Raw genomic sequence first — 16698 nt, 5'->3', positions numbered from 1 at the left:
TCGCACACACCTTCATCTGGCTGCCCGTTTCTTTTGTTCCTCCTCATCGCAAACAGTTAATTGAGCTGAACCGTATGCCCTGCATCGCACACGCAACTAAAATCTGAACCGTGTTTGATGCATCCTCCATCGCAAACGTTTTGCACCTTTTTGACGGTTTTTTACACCACCGTTTGCGATTATGGCATCGCACACAGTTTCGTCGAAGGGTCTCTGATAGTAGTGTCGCGTTAGCAGCATCCTGCAGTAGGGACATATCTAATGAGTATGATCAAATTCCCTAAATGGGCTATTAATTTGGTCAACTCACAGATGGCTCATTGTTTCTGGGACAACTATGAAGGGCACCACAAGTAACATCTAGCTAGTTGGGGCCTGGTTACCCAAAAAAACAATATGGTGGCTCGGGGATCCCAAACATTGTTGAGATGAACTTAAGCCTACTAGATTCTTGGGTATATAAGTATTATAAAGGAGATCAAAAAAGTGGAAACATATTGTTGAATCTAAATATAGAACCAATAATCCCAACATCTTCTCCTGCCCTAATATTAATTCCTCTCCTTTCTGGAAAAGTGTTTTGTGGGCAGCTAAAGCTGCCAAACATGGTCTACAGTGGAAAGTGGGGAATGGCAAAAGAGTTAAGTTTTGGGAGGACCACTGGTTCGGATCATGTAGCTTGGCTATCCAATTTTGGGAGTTATATAACATAGCTAATGAACATAATTAGACTATTGCTAACCTGTGGGATGGGATTGATCTTAAGATCACATTTAGGAGGTGTGTGGACAGTAGGCTGCTACATCTCTGGTTTGATTTACTCAGTATTGCACAATCTATTATTTCAAATGACGAGGATGATGCTTTAATTTGGAAACTAGAATCGAATGGTAAATATTCTGTTAGATCTATGTATGATATGATCAATTTTAGGGGTATTAGCCCAGTGCATATCCCTCATATTTGGCAAATTCATGTCCCTCCAAACATTCATATATTCTTGTGGCTGCTAGCTCAAAATAAATTGTTGGTTAGAGGGAATCTCATTAAAAGACAACATTTAAATGACCTCACTTGCTTGTTTTGCTGTGTATATCAAACAACTATTCACTTGTTCTTTGAATGTGATGTTGCTATGGAGATTTGAAGAGTTATTCATCCCATCTCTGGGTGTATTACCATACCCACTTATGATAATGTGGCATGTATGTGGTTCATAAGCTTGCAGTGACAACCTGGTGCTAGTAATTATCAATGTATCAATGGCTTTTACACAATGGGAAGCAGGTGATTCTGAAGAGATGAGGTTTGTTGAAATCTAGGAGGCGAGGCTTGCTAGAGCTTCAGGCAATGGCCAATTGTCTCGGTAAGGCAAAATGTTGGGAATCGTAGCATAATTTAAAATTTTCCTACGCTCACAAGATGCATCTATGGAGTCTACTAGCAACGAGGGGAAAGGAGTGCATCTACATTACCCTTGTAGATCGCAGCGGAAGCGTTCCAATGAACGTGGATGATGGAGTCGTACTCGCCGTGATCCAAATCTCCGATGATCGAGTGCCGAACGGACGGCACCTCCGCGTTCAACACACGTACGGTGCAGCGACGTCTCTCCTTCTTGATCCAGCAAGGGGGAAGGAGAGGTGATGGAGATCCAGCAGCACGACGGCGTGGTGGTGATGTTAGCGGGTCTCGGCAGGGCTTTGCCAAGCTTCTGCGAGAGAGAGAGAGAGAGAGAAGTGTTGCAGGGGAGAGGAGAGCGCCCAAGGCTGTGTGTTGCTGCCCCCCTCTCCCCCTTTATATAGGCCCCTGGAGGGGGCGCCGGCCCAGGGAGATGGGATCTCCAAGGGGGGCGGCGGCCAAAGGGGGGGAAGGGGTGCCTTGCCCCCCAAGGCAAGGGGGAAGCTCCCCCCCCTAGGGTTCCCAACCCTAGGAGCATGGGGGGAGGCCCAAGGGGGGCGCCCCAGCCCACTAAGGGCTGGTTCCCTTCCACTTTCAGCCCACGGGGCCCTCCGGGATAGGTGGCCCCACCCGGTGGACCCCCGGGACCCTTCCGGTGGTCCCGGTACAATACCGGTAACCCCCGAAACTTTCCCGGTGGCCGAAACTTGACTTCCTGTATATAATTCTTCACCTCCGGACCATTCCGGAACCTCTCATGACGTCCGGGATCTCATCCAGGACTCCGAACAACTTTCGGTTTCCGCATACATATATCTCTACAACCCTAGCGTCACCGAACCTTAAGTGTGTAGACCCTACGGGTTCGGGAGACATGCAGACATGACCGAGACGCCTCTCCGGTCAATAACCAACAGCGGGATCTGGATACCCATGTTGGCTCCCACATGTTCCACGATGATCTCATCGGATGAACCACGGTGTCGAGGATTCAATCAATCCGTATGCAATTCCCTTTGTCAATCGGTATGTTACTTGCCCGAGATTCGATCGTCGGTATCCCAATACCTTGTTCAATCTCGTTACCGGCAAGTCTCTTTACTCGTACCGCAATGCATGATCCCGTGACTAACGCCTTAGTCACATTGAGCTCATTATGATGATGCATTACCGAGTGGGCCCAGAGATACCTCTCCGTCACACGGAGTGACAAATCCCAGTCTCGATCCGTGCCAACCCAACAGACACTTTCGGAGATACCCGTAGTGCACCTTTATAGTCACCCAGTTACGTTGTGACGTTTGGCACACCCAAAGCACTCCTACGGTATCCGGGAGTTGCACGATCTCATGGTCTAAGGAAAAGATACTTGACATTGGAAAAGCTCTAGCAAACGAACTACACGATCTTTATGCTATGCTTAGGATTGGGTCTTGTCCATCACATCATTCTCCTAATGATGTGATCCCGTTATCAATGACATCCAATGTCCATAGTCAGGAAACCATGACTATCTGTTGATCAACGAGCTAGTCAACTAGAGGCTTACTAGGGACACGTTGTGGTCTATGTATTCACACATGTATTACGATTTCCGGACAATACAATTATAGCATGAACAATAGACAATTACCATGAACAAAGAAATATAATAATAACCATTTATTATTGCCTCTAGGGCATATTTCCAACAGTCTCCCACTTGCACTAGAGTCAATAATCTAGTTACATTGTGATGAATCGAACACCCATTGCGTCCTGGTGTTGATCATGTTTTGCCCTAGGGAGAGGTTTAGTCAACGGATCTGCTACATTCAGGTCCGTATGTACTTTACAAATATCTATGTCTCCATTTTGAACACTTTCACGAATGGAGTTGAAGCGACGCTTGATATGCCTGGTCTTCCTGTGAAACCTGGGCTCCTTCGCAAGGGCAATAGCTCCAGTGTTGTCACAGAAGAGAGTCATCGGGCCCGACGCATTGGGAATCACCCCTAGGTCGGTAATGAACTCCTTCATCCAGACTGCTTCCTGTGCTGCCTCCGAGGCTGCCATGTACTCCGCTTCACATGTAGATCCCGCCACGACGCTTTGCTTGCAACTGCACCAGCTTACTGCTCCTCCATTCAAAATATACACGTATCCGGTTTGTGACTTCGAGTCATCCAGATCTGTGTCGAAGCTAGCGTCGACGTAACCCTTTACGACGAGCTCTTCGTCACCTCCATAAACGAGAAACATATCCTTAGTCCTCTTCAGGTACTTCAGGATATTCTTGACCGCTGTCCAGTGTTCCATGCCGGGATTACTTTGGTACCTTCCTACCAAACTTACGGCAAGGTTTACATCAGGTCTGGTACACAGCATGGCATACATAATAGACCCTATGGCCGAGGCATAGGGGATGACACTCATCTTTTCTATATCTTCTGCCGTGGTCGGGCATTGAGCCGTGCTCAATTGCACACCTTGCAATACAGGCAAGAACCCCTTCTTGGACTGATCCATATTGAACTTCTTCAATATCTTGTCAAGGTATGTACTTTGTGAAAGACCAATGAGGCGTCTTGATCTATCTCTATAGATCTTGATGCCTAATATATAAGCAGCTTCTCCAAGGTCCTTCATTGAAAAACACTTATTCAAATAGGCCTTTATACTTCCAAGAATTCTATATCATTTCCCATCAATAGTATGTCATCCACATATAATATGAGAAATGCTACAGAGCTCCCACTCACTTTCTTGTAAACACAGGCTTCTCCATAAGTCTGTGTAAACCCAAACGCTTTGATCATCTCATCAAAGCGAATGTTCCAACTCCGAGATGCTTGCACCAGCCCATAGATTGAGCGCTGGAGCTTGCATACCTTGTTAGCATTCTTAGGATCGACAAAACCTTCCGGCTGCATCATATACAACTCTTCCTTAAGGAAGCCGTTAAGGAATGCCGTTTTGACGTCCATCTGCCATATCTCATAATCATAGTATGCGGCAATTGCTAACATGATTCGGACGGACTTCAGCTTCGCTACGGGTGAGAAAGTCTCATCGTAGTCAACCCCTTGAACTTGTCGATAACCCTTAGCGACAAGTCGAGCTTTGTAGATGGTCACATTACCATCCGCGTCCGTCTTCTTCTTAAAGATCCATTTGTTTTCTATGGCTCGCCGATCATCGGGCAAGTCAGTCAAAGTCCATACTTCGTTTTCATACATGGATCCTATCTCGGATTTCATGGCTTCTAGCCATTTGTCGGAATCCGGGCCCGCCATCGCTTCTTCATAGTTCGAAGGTTCACCGTTGTCTAACAACATGATTTCCAGGACAGGGTTGCCGTACCACTCTGGTGCGGAACGTGTCCTTGTGGACCTACGAAGTTCAGTAACTTGATCCGAAGCTTCATGATCATCATCATTAACTTCCTCCCCAGTCGGTGTAGGCACCACAGGAACATCTTCCCGCGCTGCGCTACTTTCCGGTTCGGAAGGGGTGACTATCACCTCATCAAGTTCCACTTTCCTCCCACTCAATTCTTTCGAGAGAAACTCCTTCTCCAGAAAGGACCCGTTCTTGGCAACGAAGATCTTGCCTTCGGATCTGAGGTAGAAGGTATACCCAATAGTTTCCTTAGGGTATCCTATGAAGACGCATTTTTCCGACTTGGGTTCGAGCTTTTCAGGTTGAAGTTTCTTGACATAAGCATCGCATCCCCAAACTTTTAGAAACGACAGCTTAGGTTTCTTCCCAAACCATAATTCATACGGTGTCGTCTCAACGGATTTCGACGGAGCCCTATTTAAAGTGAATGCGGCAGTCTCTAAAGCATAGCCCCAAAATGAGAGCGGTAAATCGGTAAGAGACATCATAGATCGCACCATATCCAATAGAGTGCGATTACGACGTTCGGACACACCATTTCTCTGAGGTGTTCCAGGCGGCGTGAGTTGTGAAACTATTCCACATTTCCTTAAGTGTGTACCAAATTCGTGACTTAAATATTCTCCACCACGATCTGATCGTAAGAATTTTATTTTCCTGTCACGTTGATTCTCAACTTCACTCTGAAATTCCTTGAACTTTTCAAAGGTTTCAGACTTGTGTTTCATTAGGTAGACATACCCATATCTACTTAAATCATCAGTGAGAGTGAGAACATAACGATATCCTCCGCGAGCCTCAACACTCATTGGACCGCACACATCGGTATGTATGATTTCCAATAAGTTGGTTGCTCGCTCCATTGTTCCGGAGAACGGAGTCTTGGTCATCTTACCCATGAGGCATGGTTCGCACGTGTCAAATGATTCGTAATCAAGAGACTCCAAAAGTCCATCTGCATGGAGCTTCTTCATGCGCTTGACACCAATGTGACCAAGGCGGCAGTGCCACAAGTATGTGGGACTATCGTTATCAACTTTACATCTTTTGGTATTCACACTATGAATATGTGTAACATCACGTTCGAGATTCATCAAAAATAAACCATTGACCAGCGGGGCATGACCATAAAACATATCTCTCAAATAAATAGAACAACCATTATTCTCGGATTTAAATGAGTAGCCATCTCGAATTAAACGAGATCCAGATACAATGTTCATGCTCAAAGCTGGCACTAAATAACAATTATTGAGGTTTAAAACTAATCCCGTGGTAGATGCAGAGGTAGCGTGCCGACGGCGATCACATCGACCTTGGAACCATTCCCGACGCGCATCGTCACCTCGTCCTTCGCCAGTCTCCGTTTATTCCGCAGTTCCTGTTTTGAGTTACAAATATGAGCAACCGCACCGGTATCAAATACCCAGGAGCTACTACGAGTACTGGTAAGGTACACATCAATTACATGTATATCACATATACCTTTGGTGTTGCCGGCCTTCTTGTCCGCTAAGTATTTGGGGCAGTTCCGCTTCCAGTGACCACTTCCCTTGCAATAAAAGCACTCAGTCTCGGGCTTGGGTCCATTCTTTGACTTCTTCCCGGTAACTGGCTTACCGGGCGCGGCAACTCCCTTGCCGTCCTTCTTGAAGTTCTTCTTACCCTTGCCCTTCTTGAACTTAGTGGTTTTATTCACCATCAACACTTGATGTTCTTTCTGATCTCTACCTCCGCTGATTTCAGCATTGAATATACCTCAGGAATGGTCTTTTCCATCCCCTGCATATTGAAGTTCATCACAAAGCTCTTGTAGCTTGGTGGAAGCGACTGAAGGATTCTGTCAATGACCGCGTCATCCGGGAGATTAACTCCCAGCTGAGTCAAGCGGTTGTGCAACCCAGACATTCTGAGTATGTGCTCACTAACAGAACTATTTCCTCCATTTTACAGCTGAAGAACTTGTCGGAGACTTCATATCTCTCGACCCGGGCATGAGCTTGGAAAAACCAGTTTCAGCTCCTCGAACATCTCATATGCTCCATGTTTCTCAAAACGCTTTTGGAGACCCGGTTCTAAGCTGTAAAGCATGCCGCACTGAACGAGGGAGTAATCATCAGCACGTGATTGCCAAGCGTTCATAACGTCTTGGTTCTCTGGGATTGGTGCTTCACCTAGCGGTGCTTCTAAGACATAATCTTTCTTGGCTACTATGAGGATGATCCTCAGGTTCCGGACCCAGTCCGTATAGTTGCTGCCATCATCTTTCAGCTTGGTTTTCTCTAGGAACGCGTTGAAGTTGAGGACAACGTTGGCCATTTGATCTACAAGACATAGTGTAAAGATTTTAGACTAAGTTCATGATAATTAAGTTCATCTAATCAAATTATTAATGAACTCCCACTCAGATAGACATCCCTCTAGTCATCTAAGTGAAACATGATCCGAGTCAACTAGGCCGTGTCCGATCATCACGTGAGACGGACTAGTCAACATCGGTGAACATCTTCATGTTGATCGTATCTTCTATACGACTCATGCTCGACCTTTCGGTCTTCCGTGTTCCGAGGCCATGTCTGTACATGCTAGGCTCGTCAAGTCAACCTAAGTGTATTGCGTGTGTAAATCTGGCTTACACCCGTTGTATTCGAACGTTAGAATCTATCACACCCGATCATCACGTGGTGCTTCGAAACAACGAACCTTCGCAACGGTGCACAGTTAGGGGGAACACTTTCTTGAAATTATTATGAGGGATCATCTTATTTACTACCGTCGTTCTAAGCAAATAAGATGCAAAACATGATAAACATCACATGCAATCAAATAGTGACATGATATGGCCAATATCATTATGCTCCTTTGATCTCCATCTTCGGGGCACCATGATCATCTTCGTCACCGGCATGACACCATGATCTCCATCATCATGATCTCCATCATTGTGTCTTCATGAAGTCGTCACGCCAACGATTACTTCTACTTCTATGGCTAACGCGTTTAGCAACAAAGTAAAGTAATTTACATGGCGTTATTCAATGACACGCAGGTCATGCAAAATAATAAAGACAACTCCTATGGCTCCTGCCGGTTGTCATACTCATCGACATGCAAGTCGTGATTCCTATTACAAGAATATGATCAATCTCATACATCACATATATCATTCATCACATCTTCTGGCCATATCACATCACATAGCACTTGCTGCAAAAACAAGTTAGACGTCCTCTAATTGTTGTTGCAAGTTTTTACGTGGTTTGTAGGTTTCTAGCAAGAACGTTTTCTTACCTACGTATGACCACAACGTGATTTGCCAATTTCTATTTACCCTTCATAAGGACCCTTTTCATCGAATCCGTTCCGACTAAAGTAGGAGAGACAGACACCCGCTAGCCACCTTATGCAACTAGTGCATGTCAGTCGGTGGAACCTGTCTCACGTAAGCGTACGTGTAAGGTCGGTCCGGGCCGCTTCATCCTACAATGCCGCCGAAACAAGAAACGACTAGTAGCGGCAAGAAGAATTGGCAAACTCAACGCCCACAACTGCTTTGTGTTCTACTCGTGCATAGTAACTACGCATAGGCCTGGCTCATGATGCCACTGTTGGGAATCGTAGCATAATTTAAAAATTTTCTACGCTCACCAAGATGCATCTATGGAGTCTACTAGCAATGAGGGGAAAGGAGTGCATCTACATACCCTTGTAGATCGCGAGCGGAAGCGTTCCAATGAACGTGGATGACGGAGTCGTACTCGCCGTGATCCAAATCACCGATGACCGAGTGCCGAACGGACGGCACCTCCGCGTTCAACACACGTACGGTGCAGCGACGTCTCCTCCTTCTTGATCCAGCAAGGGGGAAGGAGAGGTTGAGGAGATCAGCAGCACGACGGCGTGGTGGTGGATGTAGCGGGTCTCAGCAGGGCTTTGCCAAGCTTCTGCGAGAGAGAGAGAGAGAGAGAGAGAAGTGTTGCAGGGAGGAGGGAGGCGCCAAGGCTGTGTGTTGCTGCCCTCCCTCCCCCCCCTTTATATAGGCCCCTGGGGGCGGCGCCCAGGAGATGGGATCTCCAAAGGGGGGGCGCGGCCAAAGGGGGGGAAGGGGTGCCTTGCCCCCAAGGCAAGGGGGAAGCTCCCCCCTAGGGTTCCCAACCCTAGGCGCATGGGGGGAGGCCCAAGGGGGGCGCCCCAGCCCACTAAGGGCTGGTTCCCTTCCACTTTCAGCCCACGGGCCCTCCGGGATAGGTGGCCCCACCCGGTGGACCCCGGGGACCCTTCCGGTGGTCCCGGTACAATACCCGTAACCCCGAAACTTTCCCGGTGGCTGAAACTTGACTTCCTATATATAATTCTTCACCTCCGGACCATTCCGGAACCTCTCGTGACGTCCGGGATCTCATCCGGGACTCCGAACAACTTTCGGGTTTCCGCATACATATATCTCTACAACCCTAGCGTCACCGAACCTTAAGTGTGTAGACCCTACGGGTTCGGGAGACATGCAGACATGACCGAGACGCCTCTCCGGTCAATAACCAACAGCGGGATCTGGATACCCATGTTGGCTCCCACATGTTCCACGATGATCTCATCGGATGAACCACGGTGTCGAGGATTCAATCAATCCCGTATGCAATTCCCTTTGTCAATCGGTATGTTACTTGCCCGAGATTCGATCGTCGGTATCCCAATACCTTGTTCAATCTCGTTACCGGCAAGTCTCTTTACTCGTACCGCAATGCATGATCCCATGACTAACGCCTTAGTCACATTGAGCTCATTATGATGATGCATTACCGAGTGGGCCCAGAGATACCTCTCCGTCACACGGAGTGACAAATCCCAGTCTTGATCCGTGCCAACCCAACAGACACTTTCGGAGATACCCGTAGTGCACCTTTATAGTCACCCAGTTACGTTGTGACGTTTGGCACACCCAAAGCACTCCTACGGTATCCGGGAGTTGCACGATCTCATGGTCTAAGGAAAAGATACTTGACATTGGAAAAGCTCTAGCAAACGAAACTACACGATCTTTTATGCTATGCTTAGGATTGGGTCTTGTCCATCACATCATTCTCCTAATGATGTGATCCCGTTATCAATGACATCCAATGTCCATAGTCAGGAAACCATGACTATCTGTTGACCAACGAGCTAGTCAACTAGAGGCTTACTAGGGACACGTTGTGGTCTATGTATTCACACATGTATTACGATTTCCGGACAATACAATTATAGCATGAACAATAGACAATTACCATGAACAAAGAAATATAATAATAACCATTTATTATTGCCTCTAGGGCATATTTCCAACATAAATGGAGGTCTAGGCAGGGCAAGCAAGGAATTGTCTACCCAAGCAAGAAATTGTGCCACATACTGCACTGATGTGCCAAATGGGTTATATTCCAATGGTAGTAGACGGTAATTAACTTATTTATATGCCCTAAACTTATATCAACACCCATATAATAATCACAAATATACTACGAGTAAAAACTATATTACCGCCTAGGCACTAGGCGAAGGCCAACCGTCTCGCTTACGCCTACCGCTTTTTCCAACCTTGATAGCAGGTTTCTGCAATCTCTGGAAGATCCTGTGCAAAGGAAGTGCAAGAGAGCGCGTGGAGAGGATCATAGTAGCTACCTGGGAGGCTGCAAGAAGACCACCTCTGCTGCTCTGCTAGAGCCAGGATGAGGAAAAGGGAACTTTGGTTACAGTATTCCTTGAAGAAGATGGGGGATGGATGGGAGTAGACAAGATGGTGATCTTAGAGGGATGATACTTCTGTTACCTTACTTGGGTGGTGTTGTGCCAATAGTTTCCCCCAATGCCTTAAGTTGGGTCTAGACTGATGCTGTTTTGGATAGTAGAGTTTTATGTTTCTGAATCATGCCGGAGGGGATGTTTCAATCCTCTCCCGCAGGCTGTAATAAGGATGTACTCGGTGGTTTAGTTTTCTGATGGAAATGGAACCGGGGCTGGAGCCCTTTTCTTCTAAAAAAATTTCCTGCAGCGGTAACAAATTATATGAACCTTCTAACCGTTATTTTTTGTTGTTTCTATTTCCACTAATGCATTGTGTGTGTGTGTTTTTGTTTTTTTTCTTACACGGATCATCCCATGCAATGTGAGATTGGCATTCAATGAGCTCACCGAAGACACCGTGACCTTCGAAGCTCGTGGGGGGCCCTACACTATGCAGGTCAACAAGGGGCGAAAGATAACCCAGGTTGGAGGAGATGAATGGGATCGTTTCATCGCCCACATGGGTCTTCGTGGGGGTGAATTTATCAGCTTCTCCTTCAGAGGAGAAAGTCCCAGGCTTTCTGTTGTCTATTTGAATTTGATTGCCGATACTGATGATGAGGACTCAGATCATGAGGATTCAGATGATGACGAGGACCCACTTAATGAAGCCCTCTATGCCCAAAGATTGAGGCTGAGCGATGAGGAATCGGGTAACCTCTGGGACATACTTCTGCTTAGTGAAGACTACGTCGAGATGTCATTCGTGACCCGCCTCACAAGGACGAATATTAAACAGCATCTCATGGTATGTTACTTAGTATAGTAATTAGTTAGATGATATATTTTCATGCTTAATTAGTGTAGTAGTTGGATGATATGCTTGTTGTAGTAATGTGATGATATATATGCTTACTGTAGAAATTCTTTTATGTAGAAATGTGCATGTTGTGTAGAAATGTGATGATATGCTTAGTGTACATAGCTAGTAATCAAATGATATGCATGTTGTAGTAATGTGATGATATGCTTATATAGTGTGGTATAGTGTGATGATATGCTTACTATAGTAATGTCATATGCTTAATTAGTGTGTAGTATAATGTGATGATATATGCTTAGTGTATGTAGTAATTTGATGATATATATGTTTAATTAGTGTAGTAAATTGATGATATGTGTAGTGTACTGATGTGATGATATGCTTAGTGTTGAATCTGGTGATATATGTGGCTTTGTTCATAATTGCGCATGCCATGCTCATTTATCATATATAATGTTTTCAGAAATTACCTAAGAAGCTATCTGTGAGTTGTGGCGTCGAGCCGGATGAAGAAGGCATAGCTGGACTACGCCTTACTAGAAGGGGCTCCGTCACCAGCTGTGCGTACGCAGTGGACACGGACGGTCACAGTGTCTTCAACCGAGCGGGGTGGAAGAAGTTCCTTCGTGGCAAGAATCTTCGGGTTGGATAGGCCATCCTACTCACTGTTACGAATACCATGCGCCATGACTTGAGAATGATGATTATCATCAACCTCATTTAGAAGTGGTTGGGCCAATGATGTGAAATGAACTGCTTATCAACTATGTTAGCTCGTGCATGTGAGTACTTGTTTATTACCGTACCGCTATATATATGTAGCTACTACTATATGTGATCGATTGTCACTATTATTAACTGCTATTTAATGGTCTATTAGCTGGTATTATTCTACTGTATACTGTTATATATGTGCTTAGTTCTAATGTGAATGCTAAATGTTATATATGGTGGTGGAAAATTATTATTTGGCTAGTCGAAACGTTCGTGGCGTGCAAAGTACACTGCACGCCACTACCTGTGTGGTTATAGTGCAGGCGTTGTTTATCTGGCACGCCATCAATCATTAGAATACTGCTGGCGCGGCCTCCCACGCCAGCACTATTTTCTAACAGTAGCGTCATATTGGTGGCGTAGGGTGTTCACGCCAGCAAGGCACTTTTTGCCACGCCATAGCTTGTTTTTTCTTCACTAGTGTCATGACAAGGGACACTCCCTTCGGAGTCCTCTTTTTGTGCTCACTAAATGTCCGCAACGCTTCAGTTAGACCTCTCTTCTTGGTGTGCATAGCTGGTGCTTCAAAAATCTTAGGCTCATCAAGGTCAACAGGTTCCAAAGCTAGAGTGTCCATTTGAAGCAACTTCCTCTACAAGTGGGAGGTGCTGCCCAATTCAGTGAACTCACCAAACAAAGAATACACACACATAAAACACTTATACAAGAAAGTTACAAGAAATAAACACATGCACCACAGTAGCACATCATTAAACAACATAACATATCCGGAGTATGATGACCAAGAATGGACGGGAGCCCCTCTAGAAAAGGAAAACACATGGCAGCATTACATTAACACGATTCTCAGTTCCTCACCGATACGTTGTGTTGCAATGTACCCGCGCATGAATGGTACTTCTAGGTTTAGTGTGATAGTCGAGACTCGAGCTAGAGGGGGGAGCTTAAGTTTTTCTAAAATCGTTTGAAGAAGTCATCGATCGAGTATATAGGGGCCCGGTGTGCTGTGCCTAGAAATCCTCAAACATACTCCACGAGCACGCCATGGTGCACACTACAAAACCCCATCGACCACTACCGCTTCAAATGTGCATTTTAGTATTGTATTGTATACGATCATCAGTTGAAGTGCTTGGGTTACTAGATTAGATCTGGCCCCGAGAAGTTCACAGAGACACTCGGTTTCTTAATCTCCCTGCTTAGTTAGATTATCGATAATTAGGAACACAATCTGCTTCTTGCTACTGGAGTAGTATTACTCGGAACAATCTCTCCTTAATTTGCACGATTTGGGGTAATCATCAAGGTCTAGTGGGCGGGACTACTCTTTGAGGAGGACTTTTTTTTTTGCAAAAGTGAGTAGGGCTACTTCTGATTGATCCCGCGAAAAAAATAGGACTTGTGATTTTTTTTCTCCTTTTTTTGAGAATGGCTTTTCTCTCCTGAAAGTTGATTTGCGATGAGCAATTGAAGGCATAGCTCGTACGTGGCATTCCCTCCTTAAATCGCTGCCACCTGGGGATGTGAAGTCTTTTCCAGCTACATAGTTTGCACGGACGAAACATTACTGAGTCGGCACCACTCAACTAATGAAGCCACGGCCATCCATTTACACACTGATTCGATTTTCACGGATCAAACATTCAAAAATATTAGCACGGACGAAGAAACATCACGACGCACACGCGATCGTTTGACTCCGCGGCCACACCGGGCCCAGCCCGGCCCGGACCAGCCCACCCCAGCCCGGCCCGGCCGACACGCTCTCTTTCTCTCTCTGCCTCGAGCTTCTCGTTCCGCGTTAACCCTCCATGTGACCCCCCTGCCACCTTTGCCCCTTCCATCACTCCACCCTCACTCCCTCCACCACCCCACTCCCCCCCAGCTAAACCTTCCTCCCCCCTAACCCCGCGCGCGCCGCCGCCCCACCGCGCGCGGCCATGACGGGCCGCCGCCGCGCCCTCCTCGCGCTGGCGCTGCTCCTCGCCGTCGCGCTCGCGCCCGCGCCGGCCGCGTCGCAGCAGCAGCCGCCGCTCGACCCGCCGCCGTCCTGGGCGTTCCCCAACCCGCGCCTCCGCGCCGCCTACGTCGCGCTGCAGACCTGGCGCCGCACCGCCATCTTCTCCGACCCGGCCAACTTCACCGCCAACTGGTCCGGCCCCAACGTCTGCACCTACAACGGCGTCTTCTGCGCGCCGCACCCAGCCGACGGCGGCGTGCTCGTCGTCGCCGGAATCGACCTCAACCACGCCGACATCGCCGGGTACATCCCCGACTCGCTCCCCGCGGGCCTGCCCGACCTCGCGCTGCTCCACCTCAACTCCAACCGCTTCTGCGGCGTGCTCCCCGACACCTTCCTCCACCTCCGCCTCCTCCACGAGCTCGACATCAGCAACAACCGCTTCGTCGGCGGCTTCCCGGAGGTCGTGCTCCAGCTGCCCTCGCTCCGCTACCTCGACCTCAGGTTCAACGAGTTCGAGGGCGGCATCCCGCCCGCGCTCTTCGACCGCCCGCTCGACGCCATCTTCCTCAACTCCAACCGCCTCACGAGCCCCATCCCGCCCAACCTCGGCAACTCGCCGGCCTCCGTGCTCGTGCTCGCGCACAACAGGCTCGGGGGATGCATCCCGCCGTCGATTGGGAGGATGGCCGAGACGCTCAACGAGATCGTGCTCATCGACGACGACCTCACCGGCTGCATCCCGCCGCAGGTGGGGATGCTCAGGAAGGTGACCGTGTTCGATGTCAGCGGCAACGGCCTGCAGGGCCCGCTCCCGGCCACCGTCACTGGGTTGGTGGCCGTCCAGGAGCTCAACGTCGCCGGGAATCTCTTGGAGGGCGCGGTTCCGGCGAGCGTCTGCGGGCTGCCGAGTCTGAGGAACTTCACCTACGAGGACAACTTCTTCTCCGGCCGGCCGGGATGCGCCGTGGCGACGGCGGACGGCAGGTGGAACTGCATCCTCGGCGCTCCCGCGCAGCGCCCGCCGGCACAGTGCGCCGCGGCGGCTGCCCGCCCGTTCGACTGCAGCAGGGCACAATGTCAGGCAGCACCACCGCCAGGCAGGCGCGGAGGCGGCCGCCAGCCGCCCTCTCCGAGAGCTGGGCCGTCGAGGAGCCCGCGTGCGCCGGGCTCGTCTACGCCGTCGAGCCCATTGACCCCGCCGGGCCCATTGTTCCCGCCGGGCTCGTCCACTCCATCCTCCCCGTCCCCACCCGGGGGCTCCACAACGCCAGGAACGGCCGCGCCGCCGCCGCCCACCCACAGCGAGAGCCCCGGGCACGCAATGCCGCCCTCCTCCGCTCCACCATCCCAGGGCTTCTCGCCTCCGTCCTCCGGCAACCAGCCGCCGTCCGCGTCCTCACCGTCCAGTCACCAACCCACAACACCTCCACCCGGGTACGCCCCTCCGGCCCTCACGCCGCCGACCGCGCCCACACCATCCTCGCCGCTGCCGCTGCCGGCCCCTGGTCCCTGGACACCACCACCTCCACCAAGCGGCGAGGGCGGAGCGCCATCCTCTCCGCCAGGAGGGCCGCTGTTCCCACCTGTGCACGGCGTGCCATACTCGTCCCCACCGCCACCAACACCAACTCTGCCACCGGTCCACGGCGTGGCCTACTCGTCGCCGCCGCCCCCGCTCCTCCCGCCGGTCTACGGGGTGTCCTACTCGTCGCCGCCGCCCCCAATGCCGCCGGTCCACGGCGTCTCCTACGGGTCGCCGCCTCCACCGAAGTAGCTGCTAGCTAGGTAGCACCACTAGCTAGCCGCAGGCAGGCTGATCTATCGGCCCGGCCGCCACCTCCACGGCCGGATCGCTCGTCGTCAGCCAGCCAGTCCCTGGGTCGTCACCAGTACATCATCACATCTCCCTCTCCCTGTAGCTTCTTCGACGCTCTCCTATATTTTGTGCACTCTGTTGTCCATTTGTTACTGTATGTCGTTATTTGATCCGAATTAAATTCCATGGCTCCGTAGTGGATTCTTTCATTCGTTGCTGGACTACTGCTGGTTGTTCATCTGATGGATGGAAAATACGACGCTCACAACACTCACTCGCGCACCATGTTGTTATTGTTTTTATTATTTTTGGATTTTGCCGCCTGGCTCTCCATTGATCATGCAAAACCAAAATGTATCAGCAGCCACGTTCACATCATGCTGTACGGTTCAACGATCGAAGAGGATGCAGCGCTCGGTTGTCCCATGCACGATCGTCGATCACATGCGTGCATGCGAGAACACGTTGCGGCACACGAGTTACGCTGGCAGTACGGTACGAGCGCAGCAAACACAGCGTGATGATAAGCAGTGATGAGGCATTCAAGCCATGCCTAATGAATGGGCCAACGGATGAATGTTGAATGACTAGTCAATTAGGGCCGGTGGTAGCTGTGGCGCCATTTATTTACTCCACGGAATGGACTTTGAGCCTCTCCACAGTTGCAGCGACGTGGAGTACAGTGAATCTTGCGACGGATGGTACTAGAACGTTATGACTTGGACGAAGTTGATATTACTGCTGTACTCCATTGAAATTATTATCTTTCGAGGCCCGTGATTTGTTTCACGTGGGAGGGGAGCGGATGAGGAGGGGGGC

General features: G+C 49.2%; 1 protein-coding gene across 1 annotated transcript; it reads left to right on the top strand.

Moving 5' to 3' along the window:
• The first annotated feature begins 14012 nt into the window (after positions 1 to 14012).
• LOC123165438 (leucine-rich repeat extensin-like protein 7) lies at positions 14013 to 16088 on the top strand. The gene has a single exon (XM_044583080.1). The coding sequence runs from the start codon at positions 14041 to 14043 to the stop codon at positions 15835 to 15837; it is 1797 nt and encodes a 598-aa protein (XP_044439015.1). The 5' UTR covers positions 14013 to 14040; the 3' UTR covers positions 15838 to 16088.
• Positions 16089 to 16698: the final 610 nt, after the last annotated feature.

This window comes from Triticum aestivum, chromosome 7D, assembly GCF_018294505.1.
Source record: "Triticum aestivum cultivar Chinese Spring chromosome 7D, IWGSC CS RefSeq v2.1, whole genome shotgun sequence".
Classification (NCBI taxonomy): domain Eukaryota; kingdom Viridiplantae; phylum Streptophyta; class Magnoliopsida; order Poales; family Poaceae; genus Triticum; species Triticum aestivum.
The sequence above is the reverse complement of the archived record's forward strand: the minus strand, read 5'-3'. Positions and strand labels throughout refer to the sequence as shown.